The sequence below is a fragment of the Panthera tigris genome, chromosome E1, assembly GCF_018350195.1.
Source record: "Panthera tigris isolate Pti1 chromosome E1, P.tigris_Pti1_mat1.1, whole genome shotgun sequence".
Lineage (NCBI taxonomy): Eukaryota > Metazoa > Chordata > Mammalia > Carnivora > Felidae > Panthera > Panthera tigris.
In genome coordinates this window covers 13,188,856-13,205,452 of record NC_056673.1, presented here as the reverse complement: position 1 = coordinate 13,205,452, position 16,597 = coordinate 13,188,856, and the positions used below count along the sequence as shown (strand labels likewise).

At 48.5% G+C, this 16,597-nt stretch overlaps 1 protein-coding gene across 7 annotated transcripts in view; it reads right to left on the bottom strand.

The window, feature by feature from the left end:
* Window positions 1–16,597, bottom strand: part of ITGAE (integrin subunit alpha E) — a 65,129-nt gene that overhangs the window by 21,760 nt on the left and 26,772 nt on the right. For 5 of the 7 annotated variants that reach the window (XR_006210971.1, XR_006210970.1, XM_042965550.1 and 2 more), the window contains exons 5-20: window positions 16,298–16,415; window positions 15,946–16,077; window positions 15,730–15,783; window positions 15,419–15,534; window positions 14,624–14,775; window positions 13,497–13,650; window positions 12,781–12,925; window positions 12,234–12,301; window positions 11,312–11,447; window positions 10,586–10,728; window positions 10,091–10,231; window positions 9,194–9,418; window positions 8,057–8,187; window positions 6,340–6,470; window positions 4,914–5,080; window positions 3,405–3,533 (exon numbers count right to left, since the gene is read on the bottom strand). Coding sequence is in view for 5 of the 7 variants with exons in the window: in XM_042965550.1 (XP_042821484.1) it covers window positions 3,405–3,533; window positions 4,914–5,080; window positions 6,340–6,470; window positions 8,057–8,187; window positions 9,194–9,418; window positions 10,091–10,231; window positions 10,586–10,728; window positions 11,312–11,447; window positions 12,234–12,301; window positions 12,781–12,925; window positions 13,497–13,650; window positions 14,624–14,775; window positions 15,419–15,534; window positions 15,730–15,783; window positions 15,946–16,077; window positions 16,298–16,415 (2,142 nt within the window). In the remaining 2 variants the exon portion in view is untranslated. The remainder of the gene's footprint in view (window positions 1–3,404; window positions 3,534–4,913; window positions 5,081–6,339; window positions 6,471–8,056; window positions 8,188–9,193; window positions 9,419–10,090; window positions 10,232–10,585; window positions 10,729–11,311; window positions 11,448–12,233; window positions 12,302–12,780; window positions 12,926–13,496; window positions 13,651–14,623; window positions 14,776–15,418; window positions 15,535–15,729; window positions 15,784–15,945; window positions 16,078–16,297; window positions 16,416–16,597) is intronic. The other 2 variants (XM_042965551.1, XM_007076165.2) reach the window with 2 other exon arrangements.

Below are 16,597 nucleotides of genomic sequence, written 5' to 3'. Positions count from 1 at the left end.
AGTGCAGGTAGAAGGACGTGAAGGCCAACAGACTGGGGTTGTACCCACTTGGCCAAGAGAGCTGTGACTGTGACATTCCTTGACCTGTCAGGGGTACGGAGTGTGCTTGGTCTTACAACAAAGGTACACCGGGATTTAGGCCTCTGGCCAAGGTGAAAAATGGGGGGACCTTCATGGAATGGTGGGGGTGCCTGTCACATTTATATCATGGGAATTAAGCAGCAGGCTTGCTCACAACTCACTAATCTGAACATTTTAGGGAGGAAAACCTAAGAGAAAAAAAGCTTCCTTAGTCCTTTTAAGTAGAGGCAGGAACAGCAGGAGCAGGAATGGGGGGACACCTAACCCAAATATTGTGAGGTCCAGTCCTGTGAGGTTCTTGTCCCCATGACTAGTCTTCTCTGTAGGATAAATATTCCCCTTGTAATTTTGCCTATACTAAAACAAAATCATTTGGAAAGTTACCTAATTTGCCTGGGTCCAAAAGGCCCAGGCAAGGCGAACAGCCCTAGTTAAGTTAAAAAATCAAATTTTCTAAAGGAGCTGGATCTATTTTTTTATTATGAAGGAAACAGCCAGCTCCTTAACTGGAGAATCTCTGTGTTTATCTCCCCAGCAGCCAGTGACCACCTCAGTAGCTTTCTGCAAGGAATGTTACCATGGCCTGGAGCTGGAATGGGAGCCCAAAGCTAGAAAGGGAACTTACTTCCCAGAGGAGGGAGATGTGGTTTGAAGAAGTCAGATCTTGGAGTTCTATCTGGCTAGCTTAACAGTCTGAGGCAGGTTTTTTTTAGTTTTGCTTTTAATATAGCCAAGTAGCCTGCTTTTTCACCCAGCCCCAGTGAGAGAGAGCAGGATTAAAGCATCTAAGCTCCCAGCTAGAACTCATTCTTTGGAAACATCTATGTGCCTAAGCTAACACCAAATAATTTCTCCTCACCCATTTCATTAGTGGAATAAATTTTTTTTTTTTAAATCTCTTTGTTAGGGGCGCCTGGATGGCTCAGTCAGTTAAGCGTCCGACTTCAGCTCAGGTCATGATCTCACAGTTCGTGGGTTCGAGCCCTGCATTGGGCTCTGCGCTGACAGCTCAGAGCCTAGAGCCTGCTTCAGATTCTGTGTCTCCCTCTCTCTCTGCCCCTCCCCCACTCACTCTGTGTCTCTCTCTTTCTCAAAAGTAAATAAACGTTAAAAAAAAAAAAGTTTAAAGATACTTATTAATTACAAAGGGAAATAGTACCAGAAAGGGACAGATCAACATGTTGTACCTCCTATGCTGTGCACTTAGGACACAACTTCACTTCTGTGATACTCCTGTCAAAAATGCATAACCTGAATGTAATCATGAGGAAACATATTCTACAAAATAATTGGCCTGTACCATTGAAAAATGGTGAGACAGACCGAGAAACTATTGCAGAGGAGGAGACTAAAAAAAGATGAGTAATGAAAAAATGTAATGAATGATCTTGGGCCAGAAAAAAAAAAATTGTTTTCTTTTGCCATATAGGACACTAATAGGACAACTGGTGATATCTGAATAAGTTTATACATTACATAAGAGCATTTTATCAGTGTTAGTTTCCTGATTTTGATCCTCATACTGTGGTTTTATAAGAGAATGTCCTTGTTTTTTAGGAAATATATACTGAAGTATTGGGGTTTAAGAGGCATCCTATCTGTAACTTTGTAACTTACTCTCAAATGGTTATAAAATATAAACGTGTGATATATATACATACACATACATATATGGAATGTGTGATATGTATATATACACATATATGTATATGTGATATGTATACATTGTATATATGCACACATATATGGATGTGTGACACGTATATATTCACATATATATGTATATGTATGTATGTATATATGTATATGTGTGTGTGTGTGTATATATATATATATATAATAAGAGAATGATAAAGCAAATACGATAAAATATCAAAATGGTAACTTTGGGGGAATCTAGATAAAGAATGCATGGGAATTTTTTGGACTATTCTTTCATTTTTTAGCAAGCCAAATTTTCAAAATAAAAAGGTTTTGAAAAACAGAATGTATATAATTAATTATAATCTACTTATTCATGAAATTTTGTTACATTAGTTCTCCTAATCTTTTCTGAATCATCTATTCTGTCAATACCAAAATTTTAAAAATTATTTACAAAATAAATATACTATTATAAATTTAAGATAAAATTTCTTGCCTGAAAGAATTAAGATGACAATCTTTGCTCATAGGGAGGCTGATTCTCCTTCCTGGGCAGAAGAGCAATGGAAAGAGTCACCCTAGTTATATTATTCTCTTATTTCTATTCACTGTTTGTGACTGATTCATTGGATACTGGCCAAAACTTAAGCCAAATATTTATTTAATTTATATAGAGCATTGTTGTAAAAATATTAGACAGTCATGAGTGTCCTATGATTACCTGGAAATATATGTATGCTACCTGACGATTTTCTATGTCAGTATGAACTGCTTTTGGCGGCTTTTCCTTTTCATTCCAACTGACTGTAATTATTATTTTAAATGTGTATGTTGTCACTTTGATCTTGCTGATTTTTCTATATGCCATAAGACCCTCTAAATGAAGACTGACAGAATACCAATGGGGGCCAGGGTATGGAGAACCAAATCACCCTATATATCAAAGAATCAAGAAATTTGAGGGGTGCCTGGGTGGCTCAGTCAGTTAAGCATCCAACTCTTGGTTTCAGCTCAGGTCATGATCTCACGGTTTGTGAGATCGAGCCCCAGGGTGGGGACTGCACTGCTAGCCCAGACCCTGCTTGGGATTCTCTCTCTCCCTTTCTCTCTGCCCCTCCACCACTTGTACTTTCTCTCTCTCTCTCAAAATAAATAAATAAATATATAAAAAAAAGAAATTTGTTTCTTTTTCCCTCTGACTTCTCTGAGTTATGAGAGAAGCTTCTTGTGACAGACACTCACCAAGTTTCTGGGTAGGTCAGACATTCAGCCTGAAGGCCGAGGTCAGGGCCTGGGTAGGCAGATGCACTAAAGAGCATCCTATCTACAGGAAGGAGCAGGTTGGCCCAGTCCAGACTCCACACAGGACCTCCACCACACTATCACCAGAGACCCTTGCCTAGTCGGACAACAAATTCCTATGCATTATTAAATATGTAGCAAGCACGTTTTCTGTGAACATAAAGGAACTGACCTTGCATGTGGTTTGGAGACTTGTGTTACCCACCAGTAAGGCCCTGGGCAAATGAACACCATCTCAGGAACTCAGTTTCCCCCGTTTAAACAGCAATGGGCCCAAATACTGTCTGAGGGTACTCCTAACTTTAACATTCTTTAAAGTTAGAGGAACAGGTACTTTTTGGGGGATGGCTCCCAGGAGTCTCGCCTCGCTGCATCACCTGGAAGATGGTGAAGGGCTCGGTGTAGAGGTCCAAAACAGGGTGGGGATGGTCCCTCTGGCTCTCTGAGGTCTGGAGTTGGTAGCTGACCTTGACGCTGATGCTGGAGAAGCAGTCCTCCTCACAGAGCTACCACAGAGTCACCAAGTAATACAGGATTGGAGTGGCATGTGGGGGGAAAATGACAAGGAGAATACTTTTAAGTCTGATGTAGTCATAATAAGAAATAAACAATGAAAGTGTTGAGTCAGAAGTCATAAGCCTCTTCCACATAAGCCAAGCTGAAGGGAAACTTCCTTCAACCAAGCTGCCTAGAGCTTTGGAAAAATCTCACTTGATCTGCTACAACCTCAGGCCTGAAAACTCATGATGGTTCCCATCCCAAACACAAAGGGATTTTGGCCATCAAGAGTTACAAACCAACTTGAATATTTTTTGGAGGGCAAATGGAAGCCACAGAAGGGAAGAATTGTGGTCACATCTATGTTCATAAAGGTCTTTCTCAAAGCAACCTGGAGGACTTATTAGAAAGGTAAAACCTGGGGCGCCTGGGTGGCCCAGTCGGTTAAGTGTCCGACTTCGGCTCAGGTCATGATCTCACAGTCCATGAGTTCGAGCTCCGCGTCGGGCTCTGGGCTGACAGCTCAGAGCCTGGAGCCTGCTTCAGATTCTGTGTCTCCCTCTCTCTCTGACCCTCCCCCGTTCATGCTCTGTCTCTCTCTGTCTCAAAAAATAAATAAACATTAAAAAAAAAAAAAAGAAAGGTAAAACCTAAAGATGAGGAGATTACTTAGGGTGCCATTGGCCTTAAGTGAGCCTTTCAGTGATGGTAGGAGCTTTGAACACCTGAGAGTAGGTGAGCATGATCCCTGGGTAGAAAATGTAGTTTTTATTTAAGGAAGGCATAGACTTGCTACAAACACTTTCTTAATCCAATTAACACCCTGAACAGATATGGGAACAGATACGTAGTGAGAAGCATAACTTATAAGTTTATTGGAATAAATGATCCCTATAGGTCCTTCTAAGGCTGAGTCCTGACAAACGCATGTCTTTTATGTCTCCAGGCACCTCTGTCAGGAGTAAACCTTTGTAAATGATACCTTTTGTCTTTATTTTATTTTCTCTCATTCAATGTTTCTGATGTTTACTCATATAAGGGCACTCAGCCCCTCTGCTAGGTGAGATGACATGAGGCTGGGGTGGGGGGATCCACCGTTATTCCTGATTTATTGCCAAGAAGAATGTCAGCCATTAGAGCATTTCCCTTTGTGTCCAGTTTCTAGGAAGCTCAGAGACATAGTGTTCAATTTCAGTAGATTTCTTTACTTTGGAGTTCTAGCATAATTAACTCCATCTCCCATGCTATTATATCGTTCTTGATCTGCTAGGATTATTATAATTGTCTAGTTTGTTTTGGGTATATATCCTTCATGGCAAGCATCTCAAATCTTTTTTCTCAAGAAAACCCAGACCCATCATGACTCTCTTCTAAACTCCTCCACTTACCTTTCCCTCTGTGGGAATGAGCAGGAGGGGCTCACAAAGACGGGACACACTGCCATCCCATTCCTTAAGGTGGCTCTGACAAATATTCTTGTCTGAACACTGCAGTCTTTTCCTCTGCTTCATCACATCCACGTCCAATGTGAAGTTCAGAACTGTGTCTTTGAGGCCTGGGAATGAAGACCAGACCTTCCTGATAAGACTGGGATGGGTAAGCCCTAGACAGAGGGCCCCTAGCCTGCCTGCAGTTCCTTATGAGCCCTTCCTGAGTGGTGTCCCCACCTAGTCCCTTGTGTTGGAATCCCAAGTTTCTTCATTTCAAAAGTACTTTTCTCATGGTCTTCTGGCACCTGGTTCTAGTCCCTCAGTGCCCCAGCCCCAAACCCAAAGCAGCACATTCCCAGGGCTATGATTGAAAGAGAAAACTATGAGGAAGAACAATTCAGAGACTGGAGAGAGAAACCAGAGTAAAACCTGAGGATAGCGGAGCTGGAAGCACCTTACAGACTACCTGGGCCAACTCTCTTACTGTACAGAATAGAAACCAGGGCCCAGAGAATGAAAGACACTTGCCCAGTGTCACACAGCCACTCAGAAGCTGCTATTCAAGCAATGTGACCTGAATCTTTCATCCTATACAGCTGGAACTGATAGGTCTGTCATTTTCTACCCCAAGATTTGATGAAGGCCTCCTTCTACAGGAAAGCCACTCCCACCTGGGAGAATGCTTTCTGACCTGCAAGAGGCAAAGAGACATCTTAGGTATTGTTCTGGAGAGATTAAACCTTGGGGACTGTTGCTGAGGGATTATTCTGGAGGGGAGCTCTTGGGTTAGCAATAAGTACCTGGGCTATGAAAACCATGCCCATCCTCTGCCTTCTGGAAAGGCACCCAACCAATGCCAAGTATGGGGATGGAAAAAGAGGCCAGGCTTCCAGCAGGTTATCTAATCCCACCTGCCTAGGGAGACACAGTGAGGAGGGAAGGAGGGAAGATGTGATCAGAGAGTAAGAGGAAAGGCACTTCTCAGGAGCCCCTACAAACACATGCACACACACACACGGGCACAGGAGAGGGGGATGGAGGCGTGGCTGCCTTTTTTCTGAGTCTTCTTTCAGAAATTCAATCCTTCAGCCTTGAGGAAGGGATCCAAAATCCTTCTGCCCAACAAGGGTCAGATAAATCCCTTCATAGTATGGATTTAACAGCAGACCGCTCTTTTCTGGGACAGTTCCCATTGGGCAGAACCTAACCTCAAGGGAACTAAGCTCTAATAGAGGGATTTCAAGTACCAGGACTTCATAACACTCCCGGCACACCACCACCCTCCCAGTCTTCTTTCTCTGTCCCCTACAGAAGCCAACAAGGAATGACCACAACACTGGGTGGGGGGGGAGGGGGGAGGGTGGTCAGCCAGGCTGTCTATTACCTTTCTCAGCAGCTGTAGTCACAGAGCTGATTTCAAAACACAAAAAAGCATTCACACTGCTGTTGAAGCCAATGGGCAGTGCCATGGGGGTGAAGGTCATGGACACATTCAGGTAAACCACAGGTCTTGAGCTAAACAAGATAGCAAAGAGAACCATGAGGAGTGACCACAAGACTTCAGTGCTTGGCTCATTCAATTATTCAATGAATATTTATTGAACATCTCCAGTATACCAAGTGCTGTTCTGCATCCTCAGGATGTAGTATTTGGAAAAGAGACAAGTCCCTTCTCTAGTGAGAAAATAGACAACAAGCAAATAAGAAGAGACAGGAAAATCCTATGTACAGGTAATGCTATGATAAAAGTAAAATAGGGGGCACCTGGGTGGCTCAGTCAGTTAAGGGTCTGACTGTGGCTCAGGTCATGATCTCAGAGTTTGTGAGTTCAGGCCCTGTGTCAGGCTCTGCAGTGACAGCTTGGGGCCTGAAGCCTGCTTTGGATTCCCTCTCTCTCTCTCTCTCTCTCTCTCTCTCTCTCTCTCAAATATAAACATTAAAAAATTTTAAGAAAATAAAACAGGTTAGGGTAATAGAGATTGGGGGCTACTTAGTTGGGTGATCAGGGATGGCCTCCCTGATGAGACATTTGAGATGTGTAACAAGAGCTAGCTGTGTGAAGAGAAGGGGAACCTCCTTCCAGGCAGAAAGCACAGCTAGTGCAAAGGGCATGTGGTAGCAATGAACTTGTAAGGAACACAAAGGTCAGCACGACTGGAGCACAATTAGTGAGACAGAAGGTAGTAAGAGGAGATGGGGATGGAGGGATGAGCAGAGACAAGCCATGGAGATGGTGAGCCACGGTAAAGAATTTGGATTTTACTCTCTAAGTGGGAGCCACTGAGGGGTTTTAAGCAGCAGGAGAAAGGGACTCCTCTGGCAGCCGTGTGGAGAACAGAGCACGGGGAGTGGAAGCAGGGAAGAACACCATGGCAGTGGTGCAGGTGAGAGATGCCAGCGTCTTATACCGGGAGGCATTGTGGAGGCAGAGCCAACAAAATCTTGTTGATGGGGTGGTGGGAGAAAGAAAAGAGAGGAATCAAGGATGACTCCTGGGTATTTGTCCTGAACAAGTGGTGCCATTTACTTAGCTGGCAAGCCTGGGGAAGGGCAGCTTGGGGAGAATGAGGAGTGGGTGAGAATATGAAGTCCATTTTTAGACATGTTAACTTTGAGATGCCAGACAGCAACAGCCAAGAGGGGCGTTAAATAGGCAGCCAAGTTGGAGCTTAGTGGAGCGCACAGGACAGATAGGTGCTCTGCCAGATTATTTATAGCCACGGGATTTGATAATTACCTTAGGGATGGAACACAGAAGTTCTGAAAATCATCATATCATCAAAATAATAGCTTTCAATGAGTACTGTACCAAATCTTTGCAAAGATTCTCTCAATCTTTATAACTCTGTGAGGGAGGTGCTGTTGTTATTCCCATTTACAGATCAGAAAACTGGGACTCAGAATACAAGAACCTGCCCAAGGGCAAATGGTTAATTGAGAGCTGAGGGTCAAACCCAGATGGGCAGATTCGAGAGCCAGTGCCCTCAACAACCACATTTACTCTCTCCCATCAGTGCCTGGTGTCTTCATGGGGTCACTGAAGACAGGGCAACTAGGTGAGGCTGGGACTTGGGACCCCAGGAGGCAGGACGAATCCCTACCGGAGCACAGCTGCCCGGCCCAGAGTGCCCACGGTGATGTCAGCAAGGCCGTCACCAGTGAAATCTAAGCCACCAGCCACTGACATGCCAAAGTAGTGGAGTCCTGAGGCCACCTCTGAGGCTCTGATCCGCTGTGGAGAGAAAAGCACAAGGCATGGAGGAGGAGAAGGGGAGCCCTTTTGGGTTTTATTCAAATCAGCATGATAAGCCTTGATCCCCACCCCAGTGAGCCCTCAACTGAGGAACTGAAAAGAGAAGGGCAAGGTTTTCCAGGGGGAATGGCAATTGAATGGAGCCCTGAAGGGCAGGTGGGACTTGACATGGCAAGTGATGAAAGCTGGGGTTGGGGAAGAGCAGGACATCTGAGGACATAGCTAGGGGTCACTGCAGTGGGAACAGAGGGGGTTTGGGTGCAAGGAGGCTTGATGAGGGGCTGGAGAATGAGGTGGGCCTGACTAATCAGACACAGGGTGGAAGATAGCGAGTAGGAGCAGCCAGGCCAGGGGTGGTAGGGATGGAGAGAGACAGGAGCCAGGCCAGGGCTGGATATGGGAGAGAACCATTAGGATATGTGTGGGGGATAGGAGAAGGGGTCCAGAGGAGCAGCAGGTCTGGGAGGAGAGGATGCTTTGGGTTAGGCAGCATGAGACTGAGATGCCTGGGGGGCCATCCAGCAAGGTGCTCGGGACACAGCTGGACATACAAAACTGAAGTTAGGAGAACAACCGTGGTCTGAGATGAGTGAAAGTGCCCACAAACTATGTAACATGAGAGGCTGGCAATGGAGTCTTGGGAGATGAGGGTTAAGGCATGGATGGGGTTGGGTGGGGGGGCAGGAGCCAGAGAAGGGACAGAAAGTGAGGAAGGAGAATCTGAGGCAGGTCCATGGTCAGGAATGCCAAAAAAGGGAGATACAGGTCAAGAAACAGATGTTGCCACAACCTCTTACCCCACTGGAAGGGTCTGGTGTGAGGTCCTGGCCTGGAACCTCCAAGTGACTTCTGTCCTTCACTGGGCACTACTGACCCTTTGGGACTCGCCTGACACTTAGAACTGGAGCTGACTTGGGGCTCAGGCTATCACATCTAGGGAGGTCAGAATCTCATAGTAAAGGCTGGAGAGAGCCCTGCAGGTTACCTGAGAGGGGGTGGTAGAAAGGCCATCCCAGCGTCCATTGTAGATGTACACGCTGCCGAAGCTGGTACCATCATCTGCCCCAAAACCCTCCAGGGGGGCCCCAATGGCCACATCTGTGAGCTTATCCTGACTGATATCCCCCACTGTTGCCATGGCAAAGCCAAATCGGACATCGGTGAATCCAGGGTACCCACTCAGCATGTGTGCCAAAGAGAAGGAACAATTCTGTAAAGCAAACAGGTAGCTCAGCCCTCAAGAGAGGGATGCAGGGTGCACAACCACAGCCATCCCAGAAGGCATGCTCACTGGACTTGTTTCTGATTCTCTAGCAGGGAGGCTGAGGCTCAGAAAAGGCAACGGACCTCCCCAAGGCTACACAGCAAGCGAATGGTAAGGCTAAGATCCTCCTGCCCAGAGCCTGCTAGGACCCAGAGCCTTCTCCCTCTACTCCCACAGTTAGGGGTACTGCACTGGCAATTGGGAGGCCCGGGTTCTAGTCTTGGCTCTACCACACACTCGCTATGTAAACTTGAGCAAGTCTCAACATCGTTGAGCCTCAGCTTCCTCATCTGTAAAATGGAAGTGACACAGTTAGTATGAGAAATCACAGTTACAGTTAGAAACAAGCGAGATCATAGACAAAACATGCTTTGTCGAGCGTGCAGCTATTTGGGATGTTATCATCATCAACATGGGATGATGGGGTGGGGAAAGTGAGAAGGTGGAGCAGGGGAACAAATGGAACAGCCGCCCCAGCTGTCCACCATCCACCCTGCGCACCTCCCCAGCACTGTCCTTCCAAGCAAGGCAGGGCCAGGGCGCTCCCAGCCTCCATCACCTCTGCAGCAGGCTAAGCACCCACAAGCTCAGCAAGTTTGCGAAGATGGAGACTCCCACCTGCTTGTTCAGATGGTACACGTAGACTCTGCCTTCCTCTCCGTGAATGTGGTAGAAAGGAGCAGCCACGAGCAAGAAGTCCGTGGTCCCATCCATGTCAACGTCCACAGGGCACAGCTCAGAGCCAAAATAGGATCCCATCTACAGCCCAGGAGGAGCTCAGCTCACAAGGATGCTGGGGAGGCCTCCTCTGATACCCCTCAGCAAGCCTAGACTCCTGATCCTGTTCTTCCTGGACTGCCAATTTGGGTCATTCCAGATCAATCTGTTCACCAGAGAAACCTAGAAGCCTGGGTGAGCGGCCATATGCCCCACAGCGGAGGAAGCCAGTTGATAACCAGACATGCAGAGCTGGGGCAGTGGCACTGCATTCTGTCTGAGTTCTGTCCAGGCTGAGGTGATGCCCCTCGGTGTGCCTTGGAGCCTGTCCCATTCCCTCTGGGACTTCCAGATCCTCCATCTATAATAATGGGGGCATCCTTCTCCAGCAAGTACCTGCTCTCCCTCCAGCACTGGCACGAAGTTGGTCTCTTTGCCCTCCTTCTGAAGCTCAAACACGGCCCCCCGCTGCTTGTACCGTGGAGCCCCTGCCACATAGGAGAGGCCACAGGACTTGTGCAGCAGGGCCACTGAGTAACCTAGGAGGGAGGAGGTGGTGGTTGTCGTTGGGAGCTCCCAGGCCACTCCTTAGAACCCCCACTTTCCCAGCCAATCCTTCAAAGTAGCCTGGGCAGAGGGGAGCAGATCTGGAGAAACTGTCTTTCTCATCCTTTTAAAACTTGGCATCAGGGAGTGCTCCCACTTAACCACCGTGGCTGGTCACACACATGTGCCCCATCACACAGAAGTGATACACACACATTATCATATATACAGCTTCACTCCAAATATACTCCTTCACACACATTCACCACCCATGTTCATCATACACATGGTATATGAGGACCAAGGAGAGGGGTGAAGGGTTACCCACCACTACCGTTAGTGGCAAGGCCCCACATCCTCAGGGCCACCCTGAGCTTCAGTACCAAGGAGGCCTTGTCCTCATCCAAAAGGCCCTAATTCTCAGCCTCGAGCGTCCCTAACCAAGGCCCATCCCTCAGTCCATGTGACTGACCAGAGCCTGCCCTAACTGGGAAGCCTAGTGCAGGCTAATGCACAGCCTCAGTGTCCCTGTGTAGGCCCCACCCTCACTCAGGTAGTCTCCAGGCCCCGCCTCACCTAGATAGCTGTACTGTGCAGTCTTGGTATCTGCTGCAGTCTGGTTCAGGAAGCGACCCCGGCGGCTGTGCAAGTTGTAGAGCAGTGCTCCCCCTGACCAGTTAAAGGCCCCGACGGCACCGAGCAGCACCTGCCCCTATAGGGGATGAGGGTTGGAGGTCATCTGAGAGGGAGGGGCCGGGGCCAGCCACAGCAGCCATGGGCCTACCAGCCAGTGTCACAAGCCTTGGGTTGGGGGCGGGGGATGTTCGGTGATCCCTGACCACCTGGCTGGAAACGCAGAAGGAAGGTGAAATGGCAAATACCCAGTTCCTACCTTGTACCCATGACCCTATCGGGGCAACTGTCTCTCCAGTGAGTGCCTCTCCAGATTTCCAGGGTGGAAATGTGACCCGGGCCAAAGACGTTGAGCATTAAAACAAAGTATGGTTGAGCAAGACAGAGCTCATCTCCTTCTGCACAGGTTGCTCAGCCTGTGCCTGACACCCAAGGCCTACCTGTGTTGAGTAATTTGCTAACCCCAATTCCACCTCCGTGCAGGGCTGATGTCCTCACCATGCCTGCATCTTTCCCCATCTGGGAGGAATAGTGCCTCCGGTGAGGAGTACTCAGCTTGGTAGGCAAGTGACCCGAGCCAAAGCTTGTGTTAGTAGCGTATATTAAGAGGGAACTGCTCAATCTTTGAGCACACAGAACAAAACTGACCCCTGTAATAAATATGGCCATTCTTTTGTCTACCTCAAAGGTCCAGATTAGGGCAAGCAAGTACAAGAGTTTTCTTTTATCCTAAACGGGCTCCTTCAGAGTCCTCATTACAGGAGGACAGAGCCCTGCACTGTGAGCCAGGGGTCCCTGAGTCCCTGGGTGTCACTGAGGCCCTTCCTCTATGGTGATCCTGCCTGGTGCTGAGTTCACCACATACCTCATCCAGGATCTGGGCACTGAACCCGATCTGTGCCAGTTGGTAGTGGAGGGCCTCTCCAACAGTGCCTAGAAGCCAAGAAGCCCAGTGAGATGCTGCTGTGGGCTGAGGTGAAGGGAGAAACTAAGTCAGGGAAGGGCCCAGTTTGACCTCATACCCAGAGGGAACGATGTTTGGAATAATAGGACATATACCAGGCTGAGAGTGGAGACCTGATCCTGCTTTAGTATCTACCCGCAGAGTAAGCTTGGGCAGCTTACTTCCTCTTTCTGGGCCTCAGTTTCCTCATCTGTGAGCTCCTGAGAGTGGGATCCATGTCCCAGTCATTCTTTCTCCAGCACTTAAGCTTCTCATCAGAGGTTCAGGTAATTCTGGGGAAGCGATGAGAGCTGGGGATATTGTTACCTTTTTAGAGATGGAACAGCTGAGGCTCAGAGAGGTCATAGGAGTTGCCCAGAGAACCATATGGAGGTAGGACAGGGGTGGGGCTGACACACAGGGCTTGGCCTCCTGCCAGAGGCTAAGTGGACCACACTGGAGCCCTCACCTTCCGTGTGAATGATATTCTGCTGCAATTTGCTCAGCAGTCCATCCAGGGCTGAATAATTGGTCACTGTGAATGCATGTCTCTCAAATGGGTCTGAGGCAATCAGCTTCAGTTCCTTGAGGGTCTTAGTACTCTCATTTCCCACCTGCACAGAAGCCCTGGGTCAGTGGGTCAGCACTGTGAGGGCTGGCTGGTTCCCAAGCCCAGGGAGCTCTCCAGGCTAGGAGAGAGCTGAGTCTCTCTGCTGGCCTTCAGGGCCCTTCACCACCTGCCTCCTTTCCCTGCTCCCTGTTCTCCCACACATACCCCTTCCTTCTCACACCAGGTTCATTCTCACCTCTGCACATGCTGTGCCCTTTGCCTGCAGAGCCCTTCTACCTTCCCTGCACCCTAGGCCAGCTACTCCTGCTTGTCCTCCAACACTTAGCTTAGCACCATCTCCTCCAGGAACCTTCCCTGATGTTCTTCTTTTGGGATCCCTGAGTGTCCACTGCTCTCCCCATCACTGCTGGGTGAGTGAGCTGTGACCACAGTTGGGAAACAAGCCCTCTGTGTGAGGACCCGATATGGGATGGGGGAAGTACAGGACATAGGGACTGGGAGAAGTTGGTGAGAGTCTGTGAATAGAGCAAGCCCCTATCGGGAACCCTGGCTCCTCCCCACCCCAGGCTGAACAGGGTCAGAAGGTGCCCCCCAACCCAACTCCCAGCTCTTACCCTGATGGCAAAGCGCTCAACACCTTGCATCTTTGGGGAACTGATGACAGTCGTGAGGTTGAGTGGATCCCCAAATATGTCCCCATCAGTGATTACCACTATGACCTTGGGTGCATTTTTTCTGGAGCCGTGGCTTGGCGTGAAGATGTTGTCTCTAAGTAGGGGAGAGTAAATAAAGAGGAGAACTTTGCCAGAGGGATACTGAGCTCCGGGGAGATTTTACTCACTGACCTGTTTCAGAATTGGAGAGGATTAAGGAGCCCTCCAAAATGGGGGAACAAAAGCCAGAAGAGGGGTGGTGATGCCCCTGTGGCACACAGCAGGGCCAGGTGGAGGGGAGGCTGAGACATACCTAGCCCCTCACCTCCTCCCATAGAAAGGTGCTGGATAGCAGAGTCTATTCTGTGTGTATGTGTAGGAATGACAATGATATTAATAAAGAGTGGCTAATATTTACATAGTACTTATGTGCCAAGCACTGTTGTAAGTGCTGTGCATATTTTAACCCATTTAATCCTCACAAAATCCTATAGAACAAATAATATTATTTTTTTAAGTTTATTTATTTATTTTGAGAGACAAAGGGAGCATGCAGAAGGAGAGAAAATCCCAAGCAGCCTCCACCTGTCAGCGCAGAGCCTGACGTGGGGCTGGAGCTTACAAACTGTGAGATCATGACCTGAGCTGAAATCAAGAGTCAGATGCTTAACTGACTGAGCCACCCAGGTGCCCCTGACAAGCATTATTATTATTCTCACTTTAAACGTGAGGCAACTGAAGCATTGACAGGTTAGGCAACTTACCCAAGGTGAGTACAAAGTAGAGATTGAACCCACGCAGCCTGGCCACGAAGCCCATCCCTGTAAGTACCGTGCTCTACTGATGCTCACAGCAGGAGTCTTTGGAAGACTTTTTGGAGGATGTCTTGGGATGTCAGCCATTAACAAAGACTGGGTTGAAAGACCTCACACATTTCCCTCAGCCAAAGAAGAGCTAGAACCTGATCCTCTCCTCTTCACAACTCCATCCAGCCATCTCTCCAGGCATGAGGCCTCAGAACCTCTGGGCAGGGCCGTGAGCTGGCACCCAGTAGGTGCTCAGGTAATTCCCACTGCCCTCATACTTACAGGACATGCTGTATGGCAGAAGCAGTCTTGGTGACACTCTTCACTTGAGTGATATTCTGGACTCTGGCGAGGGAGGTCACCGCATCCTGGCTGTCCCGAAGATCAAACTCAGTCTGTATCACTTCCCCATATTGCACAAGGGCAAAGTTGCACTATAGAGGAGGAGCCGAGGTGGGGAGGAGGTTGGCAGAGTCGCCATGCCCAAAGCCGCCCCTGCCCCCTAGACGGTTCCTCCTGGAAGCAGTGGAAGAATCCACTCATTTCTCCTTGCCTCCAGGCAGGAGGAGATGTTAAGGCAGAGGGAAATCTCTAAGCAAGGAGAAGTGGAGGAAGGTATAATAGTACTGGATCACAGTGAATCATAGACTTGCCCCTGAAACCATGTCTTTGTGTAGTCCCCCTCCCACATACTGACTATGGGGTTGGTCATGTGACTAGCTTTGGTCAATGGAACATGAGCAAATGCGATACAGTCAGAAACTTGAAAAGTACATGCATGCGCTGGTTCTTGCCCTCTTGGAACACTGCAGCCATGAAAAAGTTAAGCTGGCCTGCTGGAGGCACACAGCCCAGACAAGTAAGGCCATCTTAGGCCATCCAGTCAAACAACAGGATGTCTGCAGCTGCAGGAGTAACTCCAGGCAAGGCCAGCAGAAGGACCACCCAGCTGAACCCAGCCCAAATAGCTGACCCACAGAACTGTGAGCAAATAAATGGTTGTTGTTTTGAGGTAGTTTGTTCATGGCAATAGAGAACTAAATAGACTGTGTGAGTCTAGCTCTTAGGGAAGCCCACCTCAAAGCACTTGGCATAGAAGTTCTTCATCATGTTGGAGATGAAGTCTTTGGCTTTCTGGAAGTCTGGGGGATCAATGCTTCCTGAGCCATCTAGGATGATGGCAATCTCAGTGCCTGGCCAAAACAGGGAGCAGGTTAGAAGTGGACACGGAATTTGACACAGGAGTGAGGGCAGCATGTGCTGCCCTGCAGGGCACCCACCCCATTCAAGCCCTGAGGGCTCAGTTCAGGGAGGAAGCTGGTAAAGTTCCCAAGAGTGAAGCCTTTGTCTCGGAGGCATAGATAGCCACGGCCTACTCAGGCTCTGACCTGCTGAGTGAGTCACTCCCATAGCTCCTGCTCCTCGGGCCTCAGTTTCCCCATCTGTAATATGGAGGGGGCGCAGAGCTGGGACTAACTAGGCCTATAGAATCCAGCCACTGCTTCCCATCTTCCGGCCCTCGGCACACCTCACCCCTGGAGGTCGCCAGCCTAGGGGTCAGCTCTGACAGCCTCTGGGAACAACCCAGATCTGCCTCTTCTCACCAGCTGCTTCGTCATCCTGCCCCTCTTGTGTCTTCAGAGCCCGGCGCCACCTGGCTGTCTTCTCTAGGCTGCCATTCTTGTTCCTATAGCAGTCTCTGGCATCCACATGTACATTGGGATCAAGGAGATTTTCTTTAAAAACACATACGGAAGAACTCAGAGTCAGATAGCCTCCTTGTTCACCTCCAGGCAGGCCCACACTTGTCTCTGCTCTGATTTTCTTCACAGGGCCTTAGGCTTGCCTTGCCCTCTCTGGGCTTCTGTGTCCCTCTAACATCTGCCACGCCTCTTCCTGGAGACCCAAGGAGATCTCTTTAGAGCTATCTAAGGTCAGTCAGTGTCCAACCCTTACCAAGGTCAGAGAAGTAGACCTGAGCCTGGGGTTGGAAGTTGTTGGCTAATAGGCTGCAGGTGCCTGTGAGTTCTGGGCTGAGGCTGTGGGGCTTCCGGGACATCACTTGAATACAGATCTAGGAGACAGGGGGAGAGAAGAAGGGGAAAGCCTAGGTCATCTCCAGCACAGGCCCCCTAATCACAGCCACATCATCACCCCCATTACAGAATCCATCACCTCCATTACAGAATCAAGTGCCACGACCAAGTAGAAGATGCAGGAATAGTTTGCTCACCCCTCATCAGGGGTAGGAGTCAG